The sequence below is a fragment of the Grosmannia clavigera genome (assembly GCF_000143105.1).
Source record: "Grosmannia clavigera kw1407 unplaced genomic scaffold GCSC_144, whole genome shotgun sequence".
Classification (NCBI taxonomy): Eukaryota; Fungi; Ascomycota; class Sordariomycetes; order Ophiostomatales; family Ophiostomataceae; genus Leptographium; species Leptographium clavigerum.
The window spans coordinates 2467485-2479966 of NW_014040797.1; the positions used below are offsets into that span (position 1 = coordinate 2467485).

Genomic DNA, 12482 nt, shown 5'->3' on the forward strand with positions numbered 1-12482 from the left:
GCTTTAACAGCAAGGTAAAAAACGTTTAAAATTAAATAAAGGGACGTTTTAGCAGCAAACCGCCTCTACTATCTAGTAGGCGATAGTTTTATAATCGGCAGGTAACAAACGGCCGCTATTGCCTTTATCTTACCTTGCTAGTAGTTAAAAGTTATAAGCCCTACGCCGCCGTTTTCAGTTAGCGCGCACTGCACCTTAGTGCCTCTAGTGTCTAAGGCTAGCCTCCTCTTAATACCTATCGGCGGCAACCTAAGCGTTCCCCGACTAGGATCTAAGCCGCACGCCCCCTAGAGAGCTCCTACAAACCAGACAACCCTTGCATTAAGCAGGATCCGGCGTCTACTGCCGCTATAGACTAAGCAGTACGTGTGCGCTTCTACGTCACCCGAATGCAGTCGCACTAGCGAGCGGTCCGCGACCGCTCGGCAACAGCTAATAACCTAAAGCACTTAACTCTTTTTCCTACGTATACAAGAGGTTTTTTAACAAGCAAGTAGCTACCGCGTGTGCACCTCTAAGCTAATAAGGGCGTTACCTAGGGAGGGAGGGGATAGTGTAAGGGTATTCTACACACGTAACCCTACGCACCGGTTCGGCAACTAGTCGCTTACTAAGCGTTAGACTTAACAAACTATCTTAACGTGTTGCACGGGACTAGCATAGCTACTAAGCTGCGCTACGCCCTACTAGGGTTGCGCTATACTGCATCTTCTAGCTACGTATAAATTAACTAGCAGGCCTTCGCCTACTAGTCCCTTATAGTTTGTTAAGTTAAAGTCTTAATATAATAGTATAAACTAGTTAAGCCTTTATAACTACGCATTGCACACTAGCCCCTTATATATTATTATTAACTTATCTTTAAACTTTATAAAGAAATCTTAACTTATAATATTAAGCTATAATATATATATATAATTGCTATATATATATAAAGACTCTAGTTAAGTAGCCTTTATATTTAAAAATAAACTACTAATTAAGTGTTAGAATTGTAACTAAAAAGGTAACACTTTAAGTAATAATAAGTATAGCTAAATAATACATTTTAGCTAATAGTAAACTTTACTATACTATAAAATAAAGTAAAGCTATAGTAAAACTAAATATTATAAGGTAAAACTATAATAAGCTAGACTATTAAATGCTACTATTATAGTAAGTAAGGGTATATTAGTTATAACTACTTAAAAAGACTTAAGGCTATAGTACTAGTATAAGAGATATTAATAAAGGTATATATAAAGAAACTCTTTTTTAATTTAAAAAACGTTTTATAGTAAAGAAAGACTTTTTTACCTCTTTTACTACGTTAAAGAAGTAAAAGAGATATAAAAAAGGCTATAATACTTATTAATTACTTTATTATTACTAAAGCTTATTTAAATAGCCTTACTAGTAAAGAATAAGTACTAGTACTAGCCTAGCTAAATATAGCCGCTACTATCTTAGTTATTAGTTAAAAACTAGCCTATAAGTTATAACTAAAAAATATATAGTTTTATAAACTAAATCTAAAAGGTATAAGTAAAGAATATATTTACGTTTATAAGGTATATTAATACTCTTTAACGCTAGTTAACGCTAAAGGAAAATTATATACTATTATAATTTTATACTATACTATTAAATATAGTAAGTTAGTAGTACTAATTTTACTTTCTTTTAGTAAGATAGTACTATTTAATATTTATATTAATACTATTAACTTTTCTTAAAAGTTTAGTTAGATTTAAAAGGTAACTTTTAAATAATTAATAAAAGACGCTATATATAAAGAATAGTTATTTATAACCTATATATTACTAGTACACCTTAGCCTTAGCATCCCTATAATCTAAGTTATAAATATCTACTTACTAAAAGAATATATAGTAAACTCTTTTAATAAAGAGAATGCTATAAACTAAGATACCTTACTACTCTTAGCTTACTTTATAAATTTTATATACATTATATCCTTAGCAGCTATAAAATCCTTACTACTACTATAAAGTATAGAATATACTATTAATCTTATACTAGATAGGCAGCCCTTTTATAAGCTTATTTATTCTCTTTTAACAACTTAGCTTTATAAGTTATAGAAATATATTAAGGAAAACTTATGTAATAGACGTATCTAGCACTTTACTAGCTTAGCTAACGCGTTAATCTTATTTATTCTTAAGAAAGATAAAATACTATAGCTTTATATTAACTACTAAAGCCTTAACTAGGTAATGCGTAAGAACTAATAGACTAGCTTATAGGCACTATAATGTATTTAAAGATAGATCTTAAGGACGTATACTACTATATTTATATTAAAGAGACTAACTAGTAAAAGACTACTTTTTACACTTAGTATAGCTATTTTAAATATATAGTTATACTATTTAAGTTAACTAACGCGCTAGTAACGTTTTAAGTATATATTTATAAGGCCTTCTTTAATCTTTTAGATATTTACTACGTTATTTAGCTTAATAATATACTAATTTACTTTAACTTTAAGAAGGAGTATTAGTAGTACCTTTACTAGGTATATAAGCGCCTTTAAGCAGCCTAGCTTTTTATCAATCTTAAGAAGTATAAGTTTTTTAAAACTTAGGTTAATTTCTTAGAATATATAATTAGTATAAAAGGCATTAGTATACACTTAGACTAGGTCTACTTAATTAAAGAATAGCTTACGCTAAGTTCTTACTAAGATGTATAAGTTGTCCTTAGTTTTGCTAACTTCTACTACTATTTTATTAAGAAGTATTTTTATATTATTACCTTACTAGCTTACTTAAAGGCGGCACTAATAAAAGAAAGTTTAGCCTATTTAACTAAGGTAAGAAATAAGATTAAACGTTTAAGTATCTAAAAGATATATTTTAGTTAGCTACTATACTTTGTTACTAAGACCTAAGTTAGGCTACTTACGTAAAAACAAACGCATCTAAGTTTACTATCTTTAAGATTTTTACTTAGATAGTTAATAGCTAATAGAACCTTATAGCTTACTAGTCTTATAAGCTAACTAATATAAAGACTTAATAGGCTATAAGTTAGTAGAAGCTTTTAGCTATTATAAAGAGTTTAAAGTATTTAAAGCACTATTTAATAAGCATGCTAAAGCTATTTTTAGTATTAATGGATTACTAGGCATTAATAAAAGTATCAAAATTACCTATAAAGAACCTTAATAGTTAGCTTACTAGATAGGTATATTATTTATTAGCATTTAACTTTACTATAAAATACTAGCTAAAAGTCTTAAACCTAGCTAACAGCCTCTTTTATTATCTTAATTATATAGCTAAGACTATACTAGACTTAAACATTCTACCTACGTTATAAAAGAAACTAAACCTTATTATAAAACTATTACTAACCGCATAGGCCTAGATTGCTACACTACACTTCGTCTTTAAAAGATACAAGGTTGTGCATAATATAGTTAAACAAGCTAAGTAAGTAATCTAAGATTAGCTAACAACTATTAATATAGTTATTAAGAAGAAGCGTAGCAAGCCTTAAAAGACTAACTTAAGCAGTAAGAAGTAAAAAAGTAATAAGCCTAGCAATCTTTTATAGCTTGCGCTAACTATACTAGCGCTAGTAATATAAAAGATTTTTAAAAAGAATCCTTATAGCTAAGCACCTTAAGTATAAACCTTTTTTATATTATTATACCTTTATAGGTTTTAAATAAGGCGCTTTATAATATTATTACTAAAGTCTAGTAATAAGGCAGCGCTTATAAAGAGTACTCTTTTAATAAAAATAGCACCTTATTCTTTAAAAAGCATTTAGTTATTTTAAAAAATAAAGCACTATAAGATAAGCTTTTTTATATTTATTATAATAACCTTTAAGTAAAGTATTATAAAGGGATTAACTAAAGTATAAGATGCTAGCACAAATTAGTAATAATTTAAGTAGGCTTATAGAATAAAGTATATATAGGCCGCGCAAGGCTTAGCAAGGCCGGAGTAAGGCGTTTAGCAAGTCTTACCTAGTATTAGGAAAAAGTATCGCCGAGCCCTGCTAAGGGCGCTAAGCCGGATTCGGCGACCTATAGCGAATAAGCAAAATAACGATTAGCAAGCTTTGCTAAGCGCCTTAAAGCGTTCTTTTACGCTAGACTACTATTATAGCATATATATATTTTATAAGCGCTTACTAGTAATAAATTTAAAAGAAGTAAGATAAAGTCTTACTTTTACTCTCTTTATACCTTTTATTTTACCTTGTATTTTGCTATAAATTGTATACCTTAAGCAATACTTATTATACTTGCGTATAGCGTTTATAAGTACCTTAACTTTATTTATTAAATTAAATAAAGACTAGTATATATGCTGCTTAATAATACTTTGCTAGTTAAATAATAGCTATAAAGTAATAAATATACTTATATTATATAAATACTAAAAGTACTAACTAATATTATAGCTATAAAGGCTATAAAGCTACTACCTAGCAATTAATACCATAATAATAAGCTACTATAATATAGTATTAAAAAGCTAAAAAATAATGTTATTACTACTAAGATAAAGAAGTAGTTAGTAATAATAAAGAATGCTTATAATACTAATATATATAGTAATACGTTAAAAAATACAAAGATTATTTAAGTAAGTAGTTAGCTAACTGCTAAACTAGTAGCTAATTAATAAAAGCATTATAACTACTTTTATATTAGTAAGCTTTTAGTTATATACTTTATATAAATATACTTTATTATATTTATTTATTAAGAATACTTAAACTTAGAATTTTAAATATACTATATTTATAAAGAAAGCTAGATGCTTTAGTAAAGTAGTAAGTTATTAATAGTATACTAGTAAAAATAAAATTACTTATAATAAAACATTAGTAATACTTTTAACTAAGTAAGTAAGATTACTTAAAGGTACTAGTAAAAGCTTAATAACTACTTAGTAAAGTAGTATTAAAATAAAACTATTAGTAAGTCTTTTAGTATAATAATAAAAATTACTAATACTTATAAAAGGTATTAGTTTTAAAGCTAAAGGTAAAGAAAAAATACAATAACTAAAAGTAAGTAATTATAGTTATTAATATATAAGCTAGTAAGCTTATAAAGAAATAATGCTATAATAATAATAAGAAAAAAACTACGCTTTTATAAAAAGTGTTACGCCGCCCTAGGAAGAGGACCAACGCAGGCCACACGCAAGCTATACGCAGTATGCGCACAGCGTATTAAATGCACATCGTAGACTAGAAGCGGTACTTGTGGCGCAGTCTGCGTGGCGCAGTCTGCGCACAGGCCACAGCACGTGCTAGCGCACAGGCTAAGTAGAAACAGGGTCGCGCTTGCCTTGCGCACTTAGTGCGCTAAAGGTGCGCCTACGATAAAGAGCGCCTCTTGTACTCCCTTAGAGTGTAAGAGGCAAGAATTAGCTATTGAATATACGGCTGCTTCCTCTTATCAAGAAGATACCTCTTTGCCTGCTTAACTTACCTAGCCTACCTAAGTATACCTTTAACAATTCTTAATTCTTTTACTATTAAGCTACTTAAGTTAAAAGGTAGAAGGAGTAATAGCACCTTAAAAGACTATAAAGCAAACGTTGTACGCATGTAGTGCGCAAGGAGAGAGTAGCTTTAGGGCAATAGTCGAGAACCCTCTTAACCTTATTGTTAAAGAAGTAGAGAATAAAGACTTTAATCTCTTAAAAAAGGATTATAAGTAACTAGATAACGATAATGCGGGTAAAGGCTTCTTAGAGCAGACTATTAAGCTTACTATAGACTAGATAGTAGCAGACTTTATTGCTAAAAATAATTGACTACGTAAAGCGGAGCGCTTAAAGTAGTAAATAGTAGACTTATAGTAATAGCTTTTGGATTAAGAGTAACCTAAGTAAAGGGTAAGTGCACTTATAGCAAGAACTTTAACAAAGATAGCCTTTATAGTTAAGATATTATCTTAAAAAGCGGCATTAAACTGCCCTTTAAGATATTTAGCAGCTTTTAAAAGCGCGCTATCTAGCTATAGGCTAGGAAGCAATACTTTTATCTAGCTTTTAATAAGTTTAAAAGCGCTAGTTACTAGATCAATTATATGCTTAAGTATATAAAGTAGTTATGCTATACTATATAGGAAACGTACTTATAAAGTATAATAAACATAGTAGTAGTAAAGGCTTAAAGTAACTAAGATGCATTTAAGGCTTAAACCTTAACCTTTATAGCTAATCTTTATAATATAGCTTTTATTATTACTAATAAAATTAGTAAGGCTTACTAAAGACTAGGGCAAACTGTTTAAGACATTAATAACTACTTTACCTTCTTTAGAAACTAATTACTTATTAAATTAAAAGAGAAATAAGCATAGTTGCTATTCTTTAAGCTACTTTTAAAATTAAAGGAAGATCTTTTAAAATTGAATAAAATACTATAGACTAAAGCAAAGCTAGTAGTTAAAGTAATAACGTTTTAAAGCTTAAAGAAGCTAAAGGCTTAGTTAAAATAAAATAATAATAGTATATATAGTAAAAAGGTATAAAAGAGTTAAAACGGCTATAAGGGTAGCTATTAAAATAATACTACTTAAAAAAATAATTATAGTAACTATTATAGTAGTGTTAAAGGTAAAGGCTAAGGTAAAAGAAGAGGTAGACTAGCTACTATAGCTACTAAGAGCTACTAAAAGATCCTTACCTATATAAATAGTAAGCGTATAAAGTGCTTTATCTATAAAAGTAAAGGTTACTTTGCTTAAAACTGCTTAAAAAAGTAAAAGACTATATTAGTAAATTTAGTTTAGCTAACTAAAAAGAATGCTAAGAAGGTAAAAAACTAAAGATGCCTAAGACAAACTAAGACCTTTAAGCGTTACTAAAGATAATTAAGATTACTGATTCTTTTTTTATTCAAGATTCTCTTCTTAAACTAATAACTATAAAAGTATGTATTATATAGAATACTTATATAAGTCTTAATATTATTAACTATAAATTTATAAGACTATAAGGACTAAAATTTATAAAGATGTTAGTACTAACCCTTAAAGCGTATAACAAAAGCATTATAAGCGTAGCAAAAGCGTAGAAGGTGCTTTTGCGTATAAAAGACTCTTATAAGTATACCTATAAGATTATATAAGTTTATATAAGAGTTATTAAACTTACTAGGTATTGAGGCCTAATTATATTACTATTAATAATAACCTTTTAGAGTAAGAAAGTTTACTTAAAGCTAGTAAACTACTGCTAGTAGTTTAAAGCATATATAAATACTATACAACTTATACTATAAGGAATCTTCCTTACTATAGCGCGTAGAGAGCGCGTATAGGTATATATAATCTTGCTAGGCAACCTAGAAGTAAAAGGTTATCTAAGAGGCATAGGCGTACTACTTGCGCATTTAGCGCGTAAGTATAGTAGCGTATTAAATTTATTTAACGCTAAGGTCTTACTACTATATAAGGCTGCTAACTATATAATTAATCTTCTACCTAGCGGTTAACTACTATATAGGATAATATATCTTTTGTTATAAAAAGAATTAAAAGAGCTACGCTAGTACTTAGATAATAACTTAGTAATATAATAAATTTACTTATTAAAAAGCTTTATAAGCGCACCTATTCTTTTTATACCTAAGAAGGATAGAAGCTTACGCTTATACGTTAACTATAAAGAGTTAAATAAGATTATAGTAAAGAACTAATACCTACTACCCCTAATCTTTAAGATTATAGACTATGTAATAAGAATAAAGGTAATATTAATTTTTAATATTAAGGAGGCGTATTACTACTTAAGGATTAAAGAAGAAGATAAATAAAAGATAGCTTTTTAGACTAGATATAGTCTTTTTAAATACCTAGTCTTACCTTTTAAGCTAACTAACGCCCTAACAACCTTCTAGCACTATATTAGCTAAGCGCTATATAGTCTAGTAGATATAATCTATATTGCCTACTTAGATAATATCTTTATATTCTTATATAATAAAAAAAAGCATATAGAGCACTTAAACTAGGTCTTTAAGCGTCTTTAGCAAGCCTAGTTATTTATTAACAGCAACAAATGCTTGTTTTACTAATAAGAAGTTAAATTCCTAGGGTTTGTTATTAAAAGCAAAGAGTTTATAATAGACTTACGCAGAGTACGCGTAATTATAGAATAGCTAACGCTATAAATATTTAGAAAGGTATAGGTCTTTCTTAGATTCTACAACTTTTATTATTGCTTTATTAAAGCTTACTTAGACAATTTATCTTCTTTATTAAGGCTGCTATAAGGTAGCAAAAATAGTAAAAAGCTAAGACTAGTATAGCTAGAGAGCAAAGAGCGCGTAGCCTTTATAATGCTAAAAAGGGCATTTATAAAAGCAACTCTACTACGCCATTTTAACCTAGAACGGGTAATACGCATAGAGACTAATGCCTTAAAGGTAGCTATTAGCAGGATTATCTTTTAATAAGATAAAGAAAGAGCCTAGCACTTAATTGCCTTTTAGTTAAGAAAACTATAAAGACTAAAGCTAAATTATAGTACAAAGCTACTAGCAATTATAGACTTCTTTAAGTAATAGCAACACTACCTTAATAGTAGCAAAGAGACGATTAAAGTTTATTAAACTATAACAACTTATTTACCGTACGCGTCTTACACTAGTATTCGCGCAAAGACTGCGCGTACAGACTAGTGGTGCACGGAGTAGAAGCCATAGCATATTCGATTATCTTTTTATCTTTATCTATTTTTTTACTTGCTTATATATAATAATACTAAATTTGCATAAAGTACTTAATACTCTATATACGGAGGTCCCTACCAAAAGTTCGTTCTCACCGCTTTTCTATAACTGCGGCAATACATAGTGCAGAGTGTAAATCATACGGAGAAAGCTATTAGCGATGATACGCTAGAGCTTAGTGGATATTATCGCTAATATAACTCAATTACTAATATTTTTACAGGGCGCTTAGCACATAGAAATACGCTAACACTGCTGTAGTAAATACAGTAGCAATACATTACTAGCACTATACCCACCTTCTTATTTTGCCAAAGCGGTGAGAAAGAACTTTTGGTAGGGACCTCCGTACTACCCCTTATTTTCTAAGTATACCTTACGTAACTAGGTACGAAATGCAGTTTGCATAAACGGTATATTGATTTATATGCAGTTTGCTAGTCGCTTTAGGTATCGGTTAAGCATGGCTCCGCCGTGTACTGTACTAAAAGGCGTACTAAAAACCTTGGAATTAGGGCCTAAACAAAGTGATAATAAATAAGTTACGGAGTATGGAGTACGGAGAACTTAACACGCCAATTTGTTTTTAGTCAACTAAACTAATATTTCTACCTTCTCCTTAAGCCTTGATCTGGTGAAATGTAAGATTCGAACTTACGCGAATGCTTTGGCTTTTGCAGAGCAGCCTAAGTTTGATAACTATTTACTCGCCGCCATGGCTGATTCGATGTGATGCTTGTTAGGATCGACGCCTCTATTCGTCTACGCCGTGCGATTCACGCTAACGACCTCTCCTTAACGAAACGCATTTTGAAATCACACCCCCAGCTGCTTTACAACCCCGATATAAGCGATGTCGGTCTGTCGAACTCAAACTTGCACCTTGCAGCGAGCTTGGGCCACCTCTCCATCTGTCAGCTCCTCATCGAACTTGGTCATGAAAAGGGGGGACCAGCCTTGAACGAAAGCCACGAGACAGCGTTAATGTTGGCGGCTCGTGGTGGCCTTATCGAGACCGTGCACTACCTGTGTCAGGTTGATGCGAGCTGGATATTGTGCCGTGATATTCACGGCCGTGATGCCATCATGGAAGCCAGCCGCGGCGGTCACGATACGGTGGTCCAGATCTTACTGACGTACGTACCTGGAGGGGCTCGAGAAGCCGTCCGCCGCGAGGACCAGGAGGGCAACACAGCCCTACATTTTGCGAGCAGCGGTGGCCATCTTCTTGTACTCCGCACACTTCTTGCCGCTGGCGCTGATGCTACCCACGAAAATGTTTGGTGCTGGACTCCCGTCGCCTACAGCGCATCCGTCCAAGCCGAAGTGTATCTAAAAGGCTTGATAAACGAAGTAGAGAAACGCCGACAGCAACAGGCCCAATCTCAGACGCGGAAAAATAAACTATCTCCGCCCGGAGACCCAAAAAGAGGACAGGGGGGTGCGGGCACTATTGGCCTGCGTATCGTGCGGGAGGAAGATGATAATAAACTCCGTCCTCCTCGGTTGGCACCATAATAAGGCTATGACCACATTGGTATGCTTTCAACGATAATCGACATGCCCCCACGTTCATTTCTTCTGCTGCCGGGCAGAGCACCTTTAGCTGTTTCTGGAGGCATTGCATCTCTCAGGTTTGCAGTTTTTGTAATAGTAAAGATTTCATTTTAGCGTCTTGTTCAGCCACGTCAGGCAGCCTAGTTTATGCTTTTAGCAGTTGAGTGTTACCTGTTAATGAAAACCGCCCCGGCTGGTGCACATGGCATGAGTGCTTTATAAAGCACCTTCTGAGTCACTGCTAGATTTCTCTGCTATGGCCTTGTCTCATCTGTATAATGACCGTTTACATTACGTGGCAACCTCTTATTACGCGGCAGACGTCCTCCCTTTGAACTTCTACGAGACCAGCCCTCCCTCTTCTCGCCCTCCAAATGCTTTTAAGCTGTCAGATACTTCTTAGATCTTCACTTCCACGACTGCAGAAAAAGAAAGCGTCCTTTACTATCGTTGCTTACTCGTGCTGGGATTTGTCACAGGCTGTCACAGTGGATCGTCAAGCACAGGAACATACTGCACGTGTTACAGTAGGTTATAAAGCTGAGGAGCCACTTCCGTTTCCAGCAACCAAAGTTGTCATAGGACAATATCTCTACGTTTCACAGCAAGCGCCAATTTTTTGGGCCTGGCTACTTGTGTCTGTCTTTTACGACTCCCATGACAACAGGCTCTGGGAAACTGAAGTCTTCATTATTCAAGAGTCAGTGCTGACCTAAAGGTTTGTTAAACGCTGGTTTGTGCTGCATTTGTACAGCTTTCTTCGCGCCTCACCAAGTCTGTAAGGGAAGAACAACTCGTCCATTGACGAGGTTACCTTGTGATTTTAATCATCCACAAGCTCGTTGGTCCTTATGTGCTAGCTACTCCTAAGATTACAGTAGTTGGCATATAAGTAGGTCGGCTCCTGCATTCTGAATAACTCTTTCTTCATCCACCACAGCCCCAGCACCTAATCTACCGCATATTTACTTTCGGGACCTTGAGAGATCTTCTGCTCACCACTCTCACAGGTGACAGATATTACAGAAGTAAGAAATAACGTCATTGTGGCTAGTACAAAAAAAAGAGAGCAACAAGGCATTTCATGGCTTACAACGGGGTTTCCGGTGGCGGCAACCCCAGATATGGACAGGATCCACACGGACCGCCGCCAGTTAATGCAGGCATGCCAGGGCTGCGAGCGTCCTCCCATCAACATATTTCCCGGCACATGTCATCGTTCGAGAAAAGCCAGGTTCCTTGCTACTATGCCATTAATCAGGGCCCTCCGCTCACGCCCCAATACGTTCCCAGCACGATTTTCCCTCCATATTTCCCCGTGTCTGGTCAGCCGCCAACTGGGGGCCAAGGACAGGGCCAAAGGAGGCAGCTCCAGCTTGATGGCAATTTCCGCACTTGCAACATGCGAAATTCGACAGGTGGCTTTGGCTGTGAGCCAGGTTATAATTATTTCTTCCCCTCAGAACACACCAAAATACATGTTCTGAAAACTGGCTCTACCCCCCCCTGGCAGCTGCCTGCAAACTTCGCCATGCAGTTCCACGCTTGCCACGTCCCTGTCAACACCTCCGTGGCTGAACTGATGAAAGGATTTGGAGCCAAGAATTCCGTTCCAAAAATGAACATCATCACTGAAGTGTGTCCAGGTGGCGGTGGTCGTTGGTATAAAGGCATTGAACTTCGCGGCGATGATGCTGAGTCCATGAAACTTCCTATCAAGGAACTAGGCTGGGACGCTACACGAACTGGGCTTCGAGGGGAGAAGAAAGTTGTCTACATTTACGTACAGAAGGATTAACAGTTCTTGAAGTGTAACTGCATGACTGCTGTATGTCGAGTTACGTTTTAAAATGTTTACTTACAACTGACTTACAACTGCTTTCCTGCTGGACTGTGATTGTCATAATTGCACACCTTTGAGGTTGGCGGTCGTGTCACATTGTGAGACAGTTAGCTGACGTCTTGTGTGTTCACGTACCACCTTCTACCAAACGCATGTTCGCCTGATTTTATTAAAAACACAACTGTAGAATATGACAATGAATACACACTTGAGTCCTTCTACCTGTCAATCTTTAGGTGGGCTTGAAACAGTGCATAGTAGACGGGTTTGTAGTGATACAATATACAATGCTTGTAGTACATGGCGTGCGATGGTCTAGATCCTACAAATTGAACTGCTTATGGCGCGAGTGTCTTTC

At 34.1% G+C, this 12482-nt stretch overlaps 1 protein-coding gene across 1 annotated transcript; it reads left to right on the forward strand.

Annotated features, from left to right (window-relative positions):
* Positions 1 to 9708: 9708 nt before the first annotated feature.
* CMQ_2690 (ankyrin unc44) lies at positions 9709 to 10242 on the forward strand (the record flags this gene model as incomplete). The annotated part of the gene is made up of 1 exon (XM_014316768.1): positions 9709 to 10242. One exon carries the CDS (start codon positions 9709 to 9711, stop codon positions 10240 to 10242), a length of 534 nt encoding a protein of 177 aa, XP_014172243.1.
* Between the last annotated feature and the right edge of the window lie 2240 nt (positions 10243 to 12482).